The sequence below is a fragment of the Oncorhynchus nerka genome, linkage group LG7, assembly GCF_034236695.1.
Source record: "Oncorhynchus nerka isolate Pitt River linkage group LG7, Oner_Uvic_2.0, whole genome shotgun sequence".
NCBI classification, from domain to species: Eukaryota; Metazoa; Chordata; class Actinopteri; order Salmoniformes; family Salmonidae; genus Oncorhynchus; species Oncorhynchus nerka.
Genome location: NC_088402.1, coordinates 61,188,516 through 61,207,697, shown reverse-complemented (window position 1 = coordinate 61,207,697; position 19,182 = coordinate 61,188,516). Strand labels below are relative to the sequence as shown.

At 42.0% G+C, this 19,182-nt stretch overlaps 1 protein-coding gene across 1 annotated transcript in view; it reads right to left on the bottom strand.

The window, feature by feature from the left end:
- LOC115132116 (pleckstrin homology domain-containing family N member 1) overlaps nucleotides 1–18,981 on the bottom strand; it is a 28,144-nt gene extending 9,163 nt beyond the window's left edge. The window contains 10 exon segments of the mRNA XM_029664378.2: nucleotides 96–241; nucleotides 1,060–1,135; nucleotides 1,818–1,898; nucleotides 4,449–4,595; nucleotides 5,269–5,405; nucleotides 10,433–10,523; nucleotides 11,391–11,471; nucleotides 12,885–13,046; nucleotides 13,570–13,660; nucleotides 18,791–18,981. Of these exon segments, the coding sequence (XP_029520238.2) occupies nucleotides 96–241; nucleotides 1,060–1,135; nucleotides 1,818–1,898; nucleotides 4,449–4,595; nucleotides 5,269–5,405; nucleotides 10,433–10,523; nucleotides 11,391–11,471; nucleotides 12,885–13,046; nucleotides 13,570–13,660; nucleotides 18,791–18,864 (1,086 nt within the window). The 5' untranslated portion in view covers nucleotides 18,865–18,981.
- Nucleotides 18,982–19,182: the final 201 nt, after the last annotated feature.

The following is a 19,182-nucleotide window of genomic DNA, read 5'->3' as shown; positions in this document are numbered from 1 at the left end:
TGAAAAATACAACACTACATGTTAAGAACTGACAACAAGGGAATGGACACAGTTAAAACTCAGAAGGGCCTTGTTGTCCTAATCTAATGTCTCACCTCTTTCGCTGTGGGGGTGTAGATGATGTCATAAACGGGGGGTGGGGGGCTGACCACAGGGACATCGAAGGCTTTGAAGTGCTGGATCCAGTCATAGAACTCCCTCTTATCCAAACAGGACACCACAATAGGGTTTATCATCTTGCCTGTGACAGCAGGGCAAAACAATAGGTAAGGTCACTCATTGAATGTGCATGAGGCAATGTTCAGTGACATCAGCTAGATTTGCATTCAATTGGGGACAGATTTTCATGCACATTTTCCAGCCGGAGATGTTTCCATCAAATTGACTTGTTGCCGACAAAAGGCTGTGCGTGATGACGTAGTGCACATAAAAATACCTTTTGTGGTTAAATTCCCACGTACCGAATAAAAGATACAAATGAATTGGGTTCCCATCGCATTTTCAACTCTACTGATGGTTTTCTCACAAACATTTTTGAGATATAGCAAGTGTGCCCACTCTGGTATTGATATGTCGCGCTGTTAGCTAGAGCCACATTGGCTAGAGCGCACATATAGCCTACATGATGAGATTATTATGGACCAAAGAGCGAGATTATTTGCATTTGTCAAACAGAAGACGTTGATCATCACGCCACCAGAATAAGACCCTTAATATTTATTGGAAAGGAGCATCAAGCTCATCACCACCTTGCACTTTCACCACCCTGATAAATTCATCGTAATTTATTTCATTTGTAGCCTAATAAACTGCATGCCTTTCGTAGTAGGAGGACCACATGTCAGCATGTCATCATGTGACTCCAAGTTTACTTCGATATGATGGTGATTTATATCAATATTTTGGCATAAAAACGTTTCTTGTTTTCTGACATTTGGAAATGTCGACAAAACACCCGCCTTCATTCAAATCTATACGTCACAACAGACCTGTGTCATATACATATGTTGTATTTGAGGGGTGGCTTGCACAATAAGTGTGACATCGTGGTCAATTTACCTTCAATCATGAAGGTGTTGGGCTTGACGTCCTGGCAGGGTGTGGTCACAGTGACCATGTTAAGTGGAAGTTTCCCCTGCAATCATACACACACACACACACACACACACACACACACACACACACACACACACACACACACACACACACACACACACACACACACACACACACACCGTTATACATACCATTTCACACACTTCTGATTCAAAGACAGAACAGAGGGAACATGACAAATAAGGCCCTCGAGCATAATCAAGGATATGAGTCACTTACTGTATATGAGCTCTTGGGGTGAGTACATTATGTATAGTACATAATGTACATAAGAGTTAGCCTGAATGCCAGTCTGTTTGTGCTGTCATGCCAATTCCTTGCCACTTTTTGGCATGACAAGGATTTGACTTGATAGCACAAACAGATCTGGGACCAGGCTAGCTAAGAGTCTACATCTACAGATGTATTATCTTAATTGCATCACTCTTTTGTTGCTGAGAATATTTCTGCACAGCAGGAAGTGGAAACTTGTAGTGTATTTGAGGTTTTAAAAGGCTTCTAGTTTGTCATTTCCATTTAAAACGTCAGACTTGATTTGCCCTAACAGAAAATATATCAAACCCTACAAAAAATGGCCATTAATTATAATCCACATAATAATTCACATTTCCTGTTGCGGCAAGATTATTTTCCTGCTGTAGAAAAATGGCTCAAATTAAGATCCTACATCTGTATGGTTCAATGGGACGAATGAAAGGTACCTTGTAGAAAAGTCCGTGGCTCTCTTCTGATAGGATGATCAGAGTGGCTGGGTACATCACCAGTAGTCTGTCACTCTGCTCCTGTATTGGACACAATAGAAACAATCAACTCTCACTGCATTAGCTAATTCATTCAAATGTCTATATCCTGTCAATGTATCTTGCGCTCAGTGTAAGATTGACTAATTGAAGTGCCATGTGTTTTCACATCAGATGCAATCAGTTACATAGTTACATAGTTCTACTGGGCTTTCTGTGTCAAATATAGAAGGCCCTTACATTGAAATCTACTCAACAAAAAATATAAACGCAACATGCAACAATTTCAAATATTTTACTGACTTACAGTTCATAAGGAAATCAGTCAATTGAAATAAATTCATTCGGCCCTAATCTATGGATTTCATATGAATGGGCAGGGGTGCAGCCATGGGTGGGCCTTGGAAGCCAGGCCCAGCCACTGGGGAGCCAGGCCCAGCCAATCAGAATGAGTTTTTCCCCACAAAAGGGCTTTATTACAGACAGAAATACTCCTCTGTGTAATGTGTAATAATCATGCTGTTTAATCAACTTGATAATCTTCAGCTTCTTGATATGCCACACCTGTCAGGTGTTCTACAGCTGCACTATCGAGAGCATCCTGACTGGTTGTATCACCGCCTGATAGGGCAACTGCTCGGCCTCCGACCGCAAGGCTCTACGGAGGGTAGTGCATATGACCCAGTACATCACTGGGGCCAAGCTTGATGACATCCAGGACCTTAAAAATTGCCAAAGACTCCAGCCATCCTAGTCATAGACTGTTCTCTCTGGTTTTTTTACGCTGCTGCTACTCACTGTTTATTATCTATTATCTTTGCATAGTCACTTTACCTCTACCTACATGTACATATTACCTCAATTACCTCGACTAACCTCTATCCCTGCACATTGACTCGGTACAGGTACCCCCTGTATATAGCCTCGGCATTGTTATCTTATTGTTTCTCTTTAATTTTTTACTTTCGTTTATTGTGTAAATATTTTTCTTAACTCTTATTTTTCTTAAAACTGTGTTCTTGGTTAAGGGCCTGTAAGTAAGCATTTCATAGTAAGGTCTAAACCTGTTGTATTCGAACCATGTGACAAATCAAATTTGATTTGATTTGAGCTTGACAAAGGAGAAATGCTCACTAAGAGGGATATAAACAAATGTGTGCAGAACATTTGAGAGAAATAAGCTTTTTGTGCGTACAGTATGGAACATTTCTGGGATATTTTATTTCAGATAATGAAACATGGCACCAACACTTTACATGTTGCGTTTATATATTTTTTCAGTGTAGTAGCTAAGTAGGCTGTTATCTCCCTGACCGTGTGTGTGTGTGTGTGTGTGTGTGTGTGTGTGTGTGTGTGTGTGTGTGTGTGTGTGTGCGCACGCACTTGCATGCCCGTGAGCGTGTTTCTCCGCCCTGCCGAGGGCGTGTCTGGCAGACAGCTGACATTCCAGCTGTGAGGTGAGTCAAGTTGCTGCGTGAGCTAAGCAACTGCCTCTCACACACCCAGTTTACAAGCCCTTCAATCTCTCTTCGAAATAATTCCATCAGGCTACCGCCAGTTCCCATCAAACGTTAATTGGCCAATTCACCCGCCGGCTACATGAGCGTTGCTGTTTTATAGGATTAAGCCTAGTCAGGATCATGTATTTCCTTGGTTACTTTCTCGCTCGGTTAGCAGAGTAACGTCACGTCTTGTAGGAGTGTATGAGACCTAGGGAGTAAGTGTTGTGGTAACTGTAGTATGTTCTGCCCATACACTCCCTCAAGGTTTAGAGTCCCAGCAGACAACAATGCTCACTCCTTACATTGTGGTGAGGCCATGGTGAAGTTGCGAAAGAGTAATTGTGTGTGTGTGTGTGTGTGTGTGTGTGTGTGTGTGTGTGTGTGTGTGTGTGTGTGTGTGTGTGTGTGTGTGTGTGTGTGTGTGTGTGTGTGTGTGTGTGTGTGTGTGTGTGTGTGTGTGTGTGTGTGAGAGAGAGAGAGAGTCAGTGGGCTCTAAGGTAGATGTTGTTGATTGATAATGTTACGTTTACTCCTCATTCTCAGATCCCCGCTATCTGCCTGATAACAGGTTGGAGTCATAACTGTCTAATGGACAGTTCCATAAAATTACACTCTCTTATTCATCTTTCTTAAAATGTGTCTAATCTATTTATGCGCAATGTGGACTGTATATACAGGTTTCTTCGTTTGAGTGATATTTGAATATCAAAAAGTATCTCTACAATCAATAATCAGTCATGTTCTAATGTCAAAGGTTATAATGATTCAGTGACAGGTTATAATGTTTCAGTGTCAGGTTATAATGTTTCACTGTCAGATTATAATGTTTCACTGTCAGATTATAAAGTTTCACTGTCAGATTATAATGTTTCACTGTCAGGTTATAATGTTTCACTGTCAGATTATAATGTTTCACTGTCAGGTTATAATGTTTCACTGTGAGATTATAATGTTTCACTGTCAGATTATTAATGTTTCACTGTCAGATTATAAAGTTTCACTGTCAGATTATAATGTTTCAGTGTCAGGTTACAATGCACCATAGGCACATCATAAGCCACAGAAAGGTGAGTGGAGGTGGGTGTTGTACCTGGCAGGGGAGGTGCTGCAGACTGACTTTGGTCACGAAAGTGATGGGCCCCAGACTCTCACGCTGAGAACCCTCCCACTCATAGATGGGGTCTTTACTGATTGAGTTCCTCAGCTCCTCTCTCCCCTCCGTGTTCTCCTTTACATTCTGCAGGAAACAGGTTTACATTAGTGAGGCATGGAAATAATCTACCTCACCCAACCAGTTACAAGAAATAAACATTAAACACATACAGAACTTCTCCACAGTATGAGCTATTAATGCTATAATGATGGGGCTTTTCATTCTCTGATAGTGACGCAATCATTCTTAAATACTATCATACATCCTGGGCGAGAATACTGTATAACGAAACAACAATTGTTCCTACACTAGCTGTCACTATTGGAAGTGATACAGGATGAGTGTTGCATGAATGCTTTTTTTCTATGCTTTTCAGAACATATGCATTGGGTTATACCGTTGGTCAAACCGGCTTGTGTAGATGCCCTATATTTCATCCACTATTGAATGTGTATGATCAGCCTTTTCCACACCTGTTGGTGTAACCATACTTTGACCCAGTGCAGATGTGAGTCTAGTGATGTGGTTGTGGTGTGGCCACAGTCATGACCGCTCCCTGGGAATGGATCATGCACTCAGGAAGAGACAGCCGTGACCTACATGACTCAACACATCCTGTTGATTGATTGCTGTTTTACCCTCAGGATCAACCCAGGGTGTAGCTGCTACTTGGGCCTCCTTAACTGGCCTCTTTAACTGGCCTCCATTTCCGTCATCTGCACTGCCATATCAATGAAACATAGTATTATTTCCTTACCTTAACCCTGGTGTAGGTCTCGATAGGTGCGATGGGGGTGCCCCCGTTGATCTCGATGTGTTCTTTGAGCAGGCCGAACCACATGTCCATCTCCTCCTGGTTGGAGCAATAGACGATGATGGGGTTCAGGCTGACACCTGCAGGGGTCAAAGGTCATGAGGTCAGAGAGGAGATGGCCACCAGCGCTTCCTGCTAAAGCCCTACCCTATCCATTTACAAATAGAAGGTTGTACATTATGCAACTGGAAGCTTGTCGTCGCTAGTAAATCAGACTTTTGGTTTTACCACTATTTCACAAAGAAAGTATTGTGAAAATACTGTAGAGGTAGAGCTCTCCGTCATGTTAATTACACGTTCTGTCAAACTTCCCCAAAAGATACCCTGTAGCCTGATATCCCTTTCAAACTAAGACAAAAACACACCAACTTTAGCATGCCGCCAACTTTTTACAGACACAGCTTCACAGAAATTATTTTAATGCATTTATTTTTATTTTATTTATTTTTTATTTCACCTTTATTTAACCAGGTAGGCTAGTTGAGAACAAGTTCTCATTTGCAACTGCGACCTGGCCAAGATAAAGCATAGCAGTGTGAACAGACAACACAGAGTTACACATGGAGTAAACAATTAACAAGTCAATAACACAGTAGAAAAAAAAAAAAAATGGGCAGTCTATATACAATGTGTGCAAAAGGCATGAGGAGGTAGGCGAATAATACAATTTTGCAGATTAACACTGGGGTGATAAATGATCAGATGGTCATGTACAGGTAGAGATATTGGTGTGCAAAAGAGCAGAAAAGTAAATAAATAAATTTAAAAAAACAGTATAAAAACAGTATGGGAATGAGGTAGGTGAAAATGGGTGGGCTATTTACCAATAGACTATGTACAGCTGCAGCGATCGGTTAGCTGCTCGGATAGCTGATGTTTGAAGTTGGTGAGGGAGATAAAAGTCTCCAACTTCAGCGATTTTTGCAGTTCGTTCCAGTCACAGGCAGCAGAGTACTGGAACGAAAGGCGGCCAAATGAGGTGTTGGCTTTAGGGATGATCAGTGAGATACACCTGCTGGAGCGTGTGCTACGGATGGGTGTTGCCATCGTGACCAGTGAACTGAGATAAGGCGGAGCTTTACCTAGCATGGACTTGTAGATGACCTGGAGCCAGTGGGTCTGGCGACGAATATGTAGCGAGGGCCAGCCGACTAGAGCATACAAGTCGCAGTGGTGGGTGGTATAAGGTGCTTTGGTGACAAAACGGATGGCACTATGATAGACTGCATCCAGTTTGCTGAGTAGAGTGTTGGAAGCCATTTTGTAGATGACATCGCCGAAATCGAGGATCGGTAGGATAGTCAGTTTTACTAGGGTAAGCTTGGCGGCGTGAGTGAAGGAGGCTTTGTTGCGGAATAGAAAGCCGACTCTTGATTTGATTTTCGATTGGAGATGTTTGATGTGAGTCTGGAAGGAGAGTTTGCAGTCTAGCCAGACACCTAGGTTATTCTCTCCATTTAAATGTATGTAGTTCTGTCCTTGAGCTATTCTTGTCTATTGTCACAGAAATGCCTTGGCATTTGGCTTGGGGGAACGCACACTGCCATTTCATGTTTTTTCTTGACTTTGACAGGTAAATATTTAAAGGCCACTGATATTTAGCTAATAAATGATGGGTTAATATGCATACGTATCTAACTACTAGCCATTTGTAGTTTATCTGTCTTCAACCAAAATAACTGGGTAGTTTGAAAGGAGAGAGCACACGATGGTGTGATCACATTGGCTGGTGATTTATTTACTGCAGTATTAGGAATAATATTTAGGCACTGAACGATGGGTTAATATGAATGAGCTTCTTGAGCTACACATAGCCTCTCTTTTCCAGATGAGCCCATGCGCAATTATGTAAGAATGTCTTGTCTGTTTAATGAACAAAATAATAAACTATTGATTTCATTTGCGTGTCACAACCACAGTGGTGGAAAAAGTACCCAATTGTCATAGTTGAGTAAAAGTAAAGATATCTTAATAGAAAATACCTCAAGTAAAATGATTTGGTTTTAAATATACTTAAGTATCAAAAGTAAATGTAATTGCTAAAAGATACTTAAGTATCCAAATATCCTCATATTGAGCAAACCAGACGGCATTATTTTTTATATTTGTTTTACTTACGGATAGCCAGGGGCACACTCCAACACTCAGACATAATTTACAAACAAAGCATTTGGGTTTAGTGAGTCCTCCAGATCAGAGCCATTTTCCTGTAGTAAAGTAGAGTTCAGATACCCCCCAAAAAAACTTTAAAGTATTTTTACTTAAGTACTTTACACCACTGCATAGCGATGTAGCCTATAGGCTGCACAGACCAGTAACGTAATTAAATGGCAAAATATGCTTTTCTTTTGAAAATAAATTATATTAGTCTTAATGTCTCTTATGGACAAATTATAAACAAATTATTATCGGATCATTTCCAGACTTCGTAATGGTGTATATTTAATGGATTTATTCAAATAGGCCCATCCACATCGGCACACCCCTACTCCCACTCGTCAACAGTGCCGGAATGCGCACAGGATATATAAAAGGCTTACACCGGCAAGAATGTGGTAAAAAGAGGACTGTTTGAAAGGAGGTCATTACAAGCAATACCCCCAAAAATGTTTTTCCAGGAAACATACAGTAAATCATGTGTGAATTAGGTATAATTTACATGTAAACTACTACAGGAGAGAGCTTGCAACCTGGGCCGGTATTCATAGTGTCTCAGAGCGGGACTGCTGATCTAGGATCAGGACCCATGTCCATGTCATCTTATCTGTTGTGATCTAAAAGGCCAAACCGATCATAAATCAGCCATTCTACTCTGAAACGCTTGCTACATGTGGGCCCTGCTCTCTTTGGCCTCATAACAGCTCACCTAGTGGGGAAGCAAGGCACCTCCCTCTGGACTACCTTCCTTCCCAACAGGAATGTAGCCTACAGGACCTGCGGTGGATAGAGCAGGAATCTCCCTTTATCAGCCCTACTACACATACTAGAGATAACAGCCTCTCATTCCAGCCCCTTTGTCATTGTCCGGAATGCTTGCCTTGCCAGCTGGCTGCTTCTCTAAACGGCGGCCATGCTGCTCTCGTTAGTTGATTTTCTTTCTCCTTGTTCCAGCCTTCATTTTAGACCTTGATCATCACACTCCCTTGAAGGAGGCATTTTCACATGGTTCACGTGAGGACAGCCAAAGTTCAAACCCAACTAAGGCTTGTCGGGTTGTGAAATATTTCAGGAGCCGAGGCCTATTGATCTGACCTGTCCACCTTAACTGACGTGTGAGAGTCTGGACTAGCGGGAGCGCTGTCGACTCTGGACTGAGTCCATTCCTCCTAGAGGCGGGAGTGTGCGGGTCCCCCTCCGCTACTCTTTTCCTGGCTGTGATTACCCTCTCATCTGTCTCATCCTCATTTCATATACATCTCTATCAGAATGCAATTACAAAAATGTTATGAAAAAATGTGGCGCAACATGACACCAACTTATAATTTCAATGAACTTTCCAGGATTTTTTAGGTCCGTTTTCGGGACCTTACATGTTCCTAGTATGTCATGCTAAGTCAACTCCTGGTCAGTTTACAGTGAAGCTGATTCAGCAGTGTAGCAATGAGGAAGATTTTTACTCAGGGTTATCGCTGCGCACAATATCTCACTTCACTCAGAGTCTTGTCATGTTATTCTACGTGTTTTTCCAGTGAAGTCTACTACAGCCTCCCTGCAGGTAAATAAAGGCTCTCAGAACAGAGAGAATATCTGAAATATCCATGAATGTGATGTATGTTTTGGCCATGGGTAGCGAAGAAACCGTTTGACAGTGGAGATCTCTTCCGTTTCAAAAACAGGATGTGAATGATAAAGAATTCTCTGTGACTTGAGCTGACTTTACGTGTCAATGACTTTTATTCACAATGTGTGTCATCTTGAGTGCAGAGAAATGCCCAAGATCCCCTCATCAAACACATTTAAATCCTAAATACATTCCAATTCTAGCCCGGTTGCCAGGTATGTCTGTGCTTTAACAGACCCCTCTGACAATAATTGCCATGCCATAGAATAGACGACAGAGAAGCTGGCTAAGGCACAAATCCATCAACCATGCTCAAATTCATTTTGCAACTACTTCCTATCACTATCAAAGATGCAATCAAGTTGATAATGAAGTCCAGGAACATTTAGAGATCAGCGCCCATATCCACAAAGCCTCTCAGAGTAGGAGTGCTGATCTAGGATCTGTCCATATCATCTTATTCATTAATATCTATAAGGTAAAACGGATCATAGTTCAGCACTCCTACTCTGAGACAGTTTGTGGATATGAGCCCAGATTCTAAGGGGCAAAACTAGCAGGCATTAAGTAGGATGCCCCTGGAATGTGCAATAGATTAAATGTCTTGATAGGGCTTCGAGCGGGCGCTGGCCTTTCTGCCTTGACAGCTGAGCGAGTTCAGGAGCACCTGTCGCACAACAAGAGGGGCCTTCAAGAGCGGCTTGGCCCCCTGACTGAGGGCTAAGAGAGGCGACTCTAGTTAGTCTTGGGGTTGTGTGGAGGTGAAATAGGTCACAGCACTTTTGAGTCAACGGAATATAGGAAACGCCACCCTTTGAAAATAGTGGGTGGTTGCAGTTTGGGATTGTGAACGTGAATATGGGCTCTGCCTGTCTTTGCTGAGAAAGAAACGAAACTTGAGAACCGTGCGCTTCGTTTTGAGTTTTTGACAGCAATACAAGATATAAGTGACAGTCAAGTTATTTCGCACACATCTCAAGTAGCTTTGAGATTGGTTGAAAGAAGAGGGGCATTTAGTCACTACTTAATGCAAAGTAGCTTTTACAAATTCCTGAACTAGATTTTCTTTGTTTCAGTCGGTGAGAATAGAACGTCGCCTACCACACAGCTGAGTTACAGAGAGGCTTGAGGTTAGCCTGTGAATCATAAACAACTATAAACACACGGCGGTCCAATGCCAACTCAACACAGATTGGCTATAGTCAATAGAAAACATGAAGCAAGTGATTTCAACATCTCAGCGCTCCATGCTCTGCTATTTATGAATGCCACTACTACCACAAGGAGTCATTTTGTTTTTCCCTTTCAAGTAAAAGGACAACTAACCGTTGATCTGGAAGGCAAATTCCTGGAGTTGGCTGTGGTTACAGTTCTGCTGCAGGTTGCAGATGGTGAGTTCTTTCAGAGGAAGAGTCCCCTGCACACACAAAACACAAGTCAAATCTTAGGCATTCAATCATTCCATTGAACCATACAGTTTCATTGTCATGACCATAGAAATATACTTCATAACTAAATTGTTGACAAATGTTATAGTTTTACATTCATTGAAAGCAGTCACTCCCCTTTATGGACTCTGAACATTTCATGACTCTAGGACCAAGAAAATGTTTTCAAAATAGCTTCTGATTTTTTGGGGATCTTATGACCATCAATGGTCAAATGTGCTCGTTTTTCCGTTTCAGTTTTGGAATTTCTACTTAGGCAAATATCACTATTAATTGGTGTGAAACTAAAGCCAGCCAGGTTGCATGTATGATTGTCTGAGGCCTTACATTTGTTGTCATAATGTCTAATATCCAGTAATGCTCCAGCAGCCTCCCACCCTGTGACTGAGTCTAGTACAAACACGATATAGACAAACACGATATAGACAAACACGATATAGACAAACACGATATAGACAAACACGATATAGACACTGCTTGATGACTGTTCATACTTTACTAGACAGGTTAAAGAGACAGTCATACACACCATGTTTACCAATACAAAAACCATTCGCAAGGGACACGTAATCAGTGTATCGGTTATATTCACTTAGACAGGGACACGAGATTGAAAACGACATTACATCTGAGTCATTTAGCAGATGCTCTTATAATACCGAGCTATTTTACAATCAGTGCACTGAGACTACTGTGTCATAGGAAACATTTCCTCTCCATTTGTCATTTGTGATCAATTTGTGAATCATTACTCATTAATTTACAACATGTTGAGTACAATCTATCTCCATAAATAACATAACGGCAGACTTTGAAGAACAGTTGGAAAGCCTCACCTGGTAGGTGAGTCCAGTGGTGTTGTTGGAGACAAAATGAAGGTGTGTCTGGAAGAGGTCCAGGTAGCAGTCATGCACATCCTGAGGAGAGAGTGCAAGAGACTGAGTGTGTCTGTGTGTGTGTGTGTGTGTGTGTGTGTGTGTGTGTGTGTGTGTGTGTGTGTGTGTGTGTGTGTGTGTGTGTGTGTGTGTGTGTGTGTGTGTGTGTGTGTGTGTGTGTGTGTGTGTGTGTGCGTGTGTGCGAGGAAGTGATATGCCTCTATCTGTCTATTATGGTGGTCAGGGGAAACATAGAATATCAGAGAAAGACTAAAGGATTGGCAATATGAAGCAGTGTTACCAAATAATGATTTGGAGATTGATTCATCATCACATGATGAACGTCCCACAAAGCACCCGATTCCCTGTAAAGTGCACTAATTTTGCTGACTGTGAGTAATTTTACATCTGTAGGAAGTGTTGTGCTAGATTTTGATCATAAGGACTTGTTGTATTAGGAGGACGTGTGGTATTATGAGGACTTGTGGTATTCTGAGGATTTATGGGATTTCTCAAAGAACCACTTGTGATTTACAATCACTTCCTGCCATTTACCAAGACGAGCCCTGTATTCTTTTCAGGTTCAAAAACAGTGAAGCAATACTTCCTCCTCGATTTACTCTCTGCGTTGTATTGAATTACCAAACAATGTGTTCTTTCCCCTATGACACTCCATTACAACACTCCATTCTTTCACTCCTTTTTTGTCTCTCTCTCGCTCCCTCACTCTCTTTGACAGTGTGATTGCATCTGTGACAGATAGCGATTCCCACGGTTGGGCGCCGGTATTTTCCTGTATACCTGTTCTTAGATCAGCCCTGAGGTTGTCTCAGGGAGTTGTTTCCCAATTCCTTCAGTGCCCAGCGTGTTGAAACGCGGCCCGCGGTCCCCTATGCTGACACGGTCTGCGGTCCCCTACCCTCGTTTTATTCCATCCCCTCGGTCACCACGTCAACGTTAGCTAAGCATTAGCTAACCATTTCACAAACCCGCAGAGCTAGGACTACATCATGTCCCCTTCACCTGTTTGTTTGGTTTGCCTCTCGTCGGGGGTGACTAACACACTGTTTCACTGTGGGGTTGAGGCTTGTTTAAAGACCTCATTAACCACAATGACTGTGTGGAGGTATATGTTTATTGTGCTTTATTGTTGTTTCATCATTTAGTTAGTCAGTTATCTGAAGTGACTTGAGGTGTTACAGTTCCGTCAGAGGACGTGTGCGTGTGCTCGCCTCTCTGTGTGTGTGAGCATGTGTGTGTGCTCGCGCGTGTGTGTGTGCTGCTCGCGCGTGCGTGTGTGTGTGTGTGTGTGTGTGTGTGTGTGTGTGTGTGTGTGTGTGTGTGTGTGTGTGTGTGTGTGTGTGTGTGTGTGTGTGTGTGTGTGTGTGTGTGTGTGTGTGTGTGTGTGTGTGTGTGTGTGTGTGTGTGTGTGTGTGTGTGTGTGTAGTTTCTCACCTGGCAGTGGAGAAAGCGGAAGCGGACTTTAGAGCTGTGGACCATCCTGCCATAATTTTTGACATTGATGCTGCTTTTCTTCCAGCCACTGGCTGGGTCGTAAGGGAACGGAGGTTCCCACTTAATGTTCTCGATCTTCTGCAGATCCTTATGGGTCATCTCCTGCAAGCAACCAATCACATTAGTGAATATTAGCCCATTGTGCATAACAAACCTGGGGCGGCAGGTAGCCTAGTGGTTAGAGCGTTGGACTAGTTACCAAAAGGTTGCAAGATCGAATCCCCGAGCTGACAAGGTAAAAATCTGTCGTTCTGCCCCTGAACAAGACAGTTAACACAGTGTTCCTAGGCTGTAATTGAAAATAAGAATTTGTTCTTAACTGACTTGCCTAGGTAAAACAAAACTAACTTAAATTGGGGATAAAGAAGTTTGATTGTTAATTTTAAGAAAAAAAGGTTATTCAGTTGTCCCAAGATTATACATACATGTATTAACACAGTAAGTGTGTTTCTCTGACATGGTTGAAATGAGAGAAAAATATTTGTCATAAAATATTTGTGTGTGTTCATGAAATATGTCTGTCATTTATCATGGTTTAGAGAGAGAGAATGGAAGATGGAGAGTGAGAGAGATGGACGGAGAAAGGGGGGAAGAGGGAGGGAGAGAGTTTTCCAGCGTTCCATACCTTCCTCGGAGTGACAGTGCAGAGAATATTGATGATGCTGTTGGACTTCTCCTGCCCTTCCTGGGGATACCTCTTACGGAACAAGCGGCTGCTGCTCCGGGAGGGAAGGGGGAAAAGAAACTTCTGTTACATCTCACTCTCCCATGTTTCCCACGCAGGTAGCCTAGCTAGCCTGTTTGTTTGCTGTGCTGCCAGCAGGCTTCTCAATGGCGGATGAAAACAATGAGTTCAAGATGAATGTGTTCCTTTCTGAAGAGTTCCCTTTTCAGTTTGAACGGGTGTGGAGTGTAAAGTGAGTGCCTGGTTTCACATTGTAAATCTAGACACATTTGACCAGGAAACCCCTTTGGTCAGTTCTCTTCAATATCACCCATTTAAATGAGCAAAACATTCAGGGCTTATGTCTCAGATAGGCAGTGCATGAATAAAGAAATAAAGGCTTCAATATCCTCCTTTGTCAAGCCTGAACCCCGTCTGTTATCTTTAGTGTCACCGCTTCATAAAGAAACATTTCCGGTGCATTGATAACAGAGTGAGTCAACTTTTACAATCTCCCTCGAGTTTCTCTCTCTATCTCCCTGTGGCCCATCTAAATGACATTAGCATGAAACAAAGACTTCATCTGAGCTGGGGGTAAATCAAGTTCGGATCAGAATGTGATGACTGACAAATAAGACTGACAAGCGTGAATCAATCATCAATAAAGTGATCACTACATTCCAGGTTCTTGTTCTTTGAATTCTGAGCAGAACAATATAATGTGAACACTGACTGTCTAATGCAATCCAGAAATGTAAACTCTGGTAACTTATTGACTAAGACTGGTATCTGCGAACCTAGTATTTTCTGTGTCACTAGATTGGCAGTCACATTATCTTGCTCTACAGGGAAGGACTGAGCTGAACCTGGCCCTTTCACTACACAGAGAGAGAATGTGAGACATTGTCATCCTACAAGAAACCTGGTATAGAGGAGATGGACCCACTGGTTGCCCTCTAGGTTACAGAGAGCTGGTAGTCCCATCCACCAAACTACCAGGTGTAAAACAGGGAAGGGACTAAGGGGGTATGCTAATTTGGTATAGAGCAGAACTAACTCACTCTATTATATTAATCAAAACAGGAACATTTTACATTTGGCTAGAAATTCAAAAGGAAACGATCTTAACAGAGAAAAATGTCCTCCTGTGTGCTACCTATATCCCCCCACTAGAGTCACCATACTTTAATGACATGTACTAGTCTGTAGTGACCTAAATGCCAGAACCGGACAAGAACCTGACACCCTCAGCACACAGGGGGACAAACACCTGCCTGGAGGTGACAGCATTCCCTCCCCCATATGCCCGCCTAGGCACAACTATGATAACATAACCAACAAAAACTCCTGCAGCTCTGTCGTATGCTGGGTATGTACATAGTCAATGGTAGGCTTCGAGGGGACTCCTATGGTAGGTACACCTATAGCTCATCTGTTGGCAGTAGTACAGTAGACTACTTTATCACTGACCTCAACCCAGAGTCTCTCAGAGCGTTCACAGTCAGCCCGCTGACACCCCTATTAGACCACAGCAAAATCGCAGTCTACTTGAACAAAGCAATACTCAATCATGAGGCATCAAAGCCAAAGGAACTGAGTAATATTAAGAAATGCTATAGATGGAAGGAATGCAGTTTGGAAAACTAACAAAAAACAATTAGGCAACAACAAATTCAATCCCTTTTAGACAACTTCCTGTACAAAATGTTCCACTGTAATAGTGAAGGTGTAAACTTAGCAGTAGAAAATATTAACAGTATATCTGACCTCTCAGCAATCTCAAATAAGAAACCGAAGAAACTTTAAACCACTTCTCCAAATCTTCTAGGCTCTTTAACAAAGAACAAACAGCAAAAACCTATACATGATCAAATACAAATCTTAGAATCAACAATTAAAGACTACCAGAACCCACCAGATTCTCCAATTACCTTGAATGAACTACAGGACAAAATAAAAACCCTCCAACCCAAAAAGGCCTGTGGTGTTGATGGAATCCTCAATGAAATGATCAAATATACAGACAACAAATTCCAATTGGCGAAACTAAAACTCTTCAAAATCATCCTTAGCTCTGGCATCTTCCCCAATATTTGGAACCAAGGACTGATCACGCCAATCCACAATTCAACCCCAATAACTACCGTGGGATATGCGTCAACAGCAACCTTGGGAAAATCCTCTGCATTATCATTAAAAGCAGACTCATACATTTCCTCAGTGAAAACAATGTACTGAGCAAATGTCAAATTGGCTTTTTACCAAATTATCGTACGACAGACCACGTATTCACCCTGCACACCATAATTGACAAACAAACAAACCAAAACAAAGGAGAAGTCTTCTCATGCTTTGTTAATTTCAAAAAAGCCTTCGACTCAATTTGGCAAGAGGGTCTGCTATACAAATTGATGGAAAGTGGTGTTGGGGGAAAAACTTACGACATTATAAAATCCATGTACACAAACAACAAGTGTGCGGTTAAAATAGACAAAAAAACACACATTTCTTCCCACAGGGCCGTGGGGTGAGACAGGGATGCAGCTTAAGCCCCACCCTTTTCAACATATACAGTTGAAGGTGGAAGTTTACACCTTAGCCAAATACATTTAAACTTACTTTTTCACAATTCCTGACATTTAATCCTAGTAAGAATTCTCTGTCTTAAGTCAGTTAGGATAACCATTTATTTCAGCTTTCATTTCTTTCATCACATTCCCAGTGGGTCAGAAGTTTACTTACACTCAACTAGTATTTGGTAGCATGGCCTTTAAATTGTTTAACTTCAGTCAAATGCTTCGGGTAGCCTTCCACAAGCTTTCCACAATATGTTGGGTGAATTTTGGCCCATTCCTCCTGACAGAGCTGGTGCAACTGAGTCAGGTTTGCAGGCCTCCTTGCTCGCACACCCTTTTTCAGTTCTGCCCACAAATTTTCTATAGGATTGAGGTCAGGGCTTTGTGATGGCCACTCAAATGCCTTGACTTTGTTGCCCTTAAGCCATTTTGCCACAACTTTGGAAGTATGCTTGGGGTCATTGTCCATTTGGAAGACCCATTTGAGACCAAGCTTTAACTTGACTGATGTCTTGAGATGTTACTTCAATATATCCACATAATTCTCCGGTCTCATGATGCCATCTATTTTGTGAAGTGCACCATTCCCTCCTGCAGCAAAGCACCCCCACAACATGATGCTGCCACCCCCGTGCTTCATGGTTGGGATGGTGTTCTTCGGCTTGCAAGTATCCCCCTTTTTCCTCCAAACATAACAACGGCCATTGTGGCCAAATAGTTCAATTTTTGTTTCATCAGACCAGAGGACATTTCTCCAAAAAGTACAATCTTTGTCCCCATGTGCAGTTGCAAACCATAGGCTGGCTTTGTTATGGCGGTTTTGAAGCAGTGGCTTCTTCCTTGCAGAGTGGCCTTTCAGGTTATGTCGATATAGGACTCATTTTACTGTGGATATAGATACTTTTGTACCTGTTTCCACCAGCATCTTCACAAGGTCCTTTGCTGTTGTTCTGTGATTGATTTGCACTTTTCGCACCAAAGTACGTTCATCTCTAGGAGACAGAACGCGTCTCCTTCCTGAGCGGTATGGTGGCTGTGTGGTGTCATGGTGTTTATACTTGTGTACTATTGTTTGTACAGATGAACGTGGAACCTTCAGTCGTTTGGAAATTGTTCCCAAGGATGAACCAAACTTGTGGAGGTCTACACATTTTTTTGAGGTCTTGGCTGATTTTTTAAATTTTCCCATGAGGTCAAGCAGTGAGGCACTGAGATTGAAGGTAGGCCTTGAAATACATCCACAGGTACACTGCCAATGGACTCAAATGAAGTAAATTAGCCTATCAGAAGCTTCTAAAATCATGACATCATGTTCTGGAATTTTCCAAGCTGTTTAATTAAAGGCACAGTCAACTTAGTGTTAAACTTCTGACCCACTGGAATTGTGATACAGTGAGTTGGAAAATGATTTGTGTCATATGCACAAAGTAGATGTCCTAACCGACTTGCCAAAACTATAGTTTGTTAACAAGAAATGTGTGGAGTGATTGAAAAACAAGTTTTAATAACCTAAGTGTATGTAAACTTCCGACTTCGACTGTATGTTTCCCATGCCAATAAAGCCCCTTGAATTGAACTGAATTGAGAGAGAGCAGGACACAGAGTATGCGAGAACACAGAATTTATTCTTCCAAGTGAACAATCAATTCACCTGCGTGTGTGAGTGTGCGCTTTCAAGTGTGTGCATGCTTTTAAAGAGGCAACGGTTAGGTGCACTTTGGACAACACTAAACCTCTGTTTTTATTTGAACATAAATCTACTTGGCAGAACCCTAAGGATACTACAGATAGAGGCTGCCTCCAGAATGGTGAACCATTTGGTAAAGTAGCAATTCATAACAATTGTACCATCATGGCCCTTGCTTTGCTCAGTGGCTATAAGTAAAAGCATTTTACTGAGGGTCATAAAAAAAGTTGATTCATTTCATGACTCTGATAGTACATTAAAGTAGCATAAGCTTACAACAATACTAATCAACTTCGAAACAATCCAAAATAATTATTTAATGACTAGGACATTGTCGGTTTATGTCCCGGGAGTGATTATATTCTATCCTAACCATTCTATTCTATCCTAACCATTCTATTCTATGCTCACCATTCTATTATATCCTAACCATTCTATTCTATCCTAACCATTATATTATATCCTAGCCATTATATTATATTATATCCTAACCATTCTATTCTATCCTAACCATTATATCATATCCTAACCATTCTATTATATTCTGTCCTAACCATTATATTATATTCTATCCTAACCATTGTCTTTTATTCAATTCTAATTTGGGTCAGATACTGATGGGAAGGGAACCAGATTATCTGACAAGAAACAAAACTACAGTCTAACAGGGAGATGCAAATAAGAGGAAAACAGTAACTGTATCACACAGTTGGAAATATACCACTGCTCATGTGCTCTCGTGTACCCCCTACCCTCCTGTCTCTGATCCCATAAACCTCCCAACCTCTGATTAAACCGTACACCTCAAACACTGTGAAAAATACCAGGAATTCCCTCCATCTCCAATACCACAACACACGAGCCAGACATGTATGACATTAAGACTCTGCCTGTGTTGTGAGGATTTGCCCTTTCTTACCTGTTCCTGCGTATGAAACTCTTGCTGGAGAACCTGAAGTTGTGTTGGGGAACACATGACATGCTGCTCCCCATGCTGCTCTACTGTTGTCGGGGCTGTCCGCTCCTCTATAGATGTCCTGTATTATGTTCCTCTGTGATGGTGACTGTGTAACCCAAAGCAGACGGTGTGGAGGCAGTGTGCTTACTGAAGTCAGGCGGATACTGAGGGAGAAGAGGGCAGGGCGAGGATTGTATAGGCAGACCAGTGTGGGTATGTGTCAGTGAGAGTGTGTGCGCGCAGGGGGCGGGGCTTTGAGTTGTGTCAGGGAGTGTGTGTGTGTGTGCGCACGTGTGTGTATTTCACACCCTGCGTGGGATCCCTCTGTTAAAGCCATTCCACAACAAAGAAAT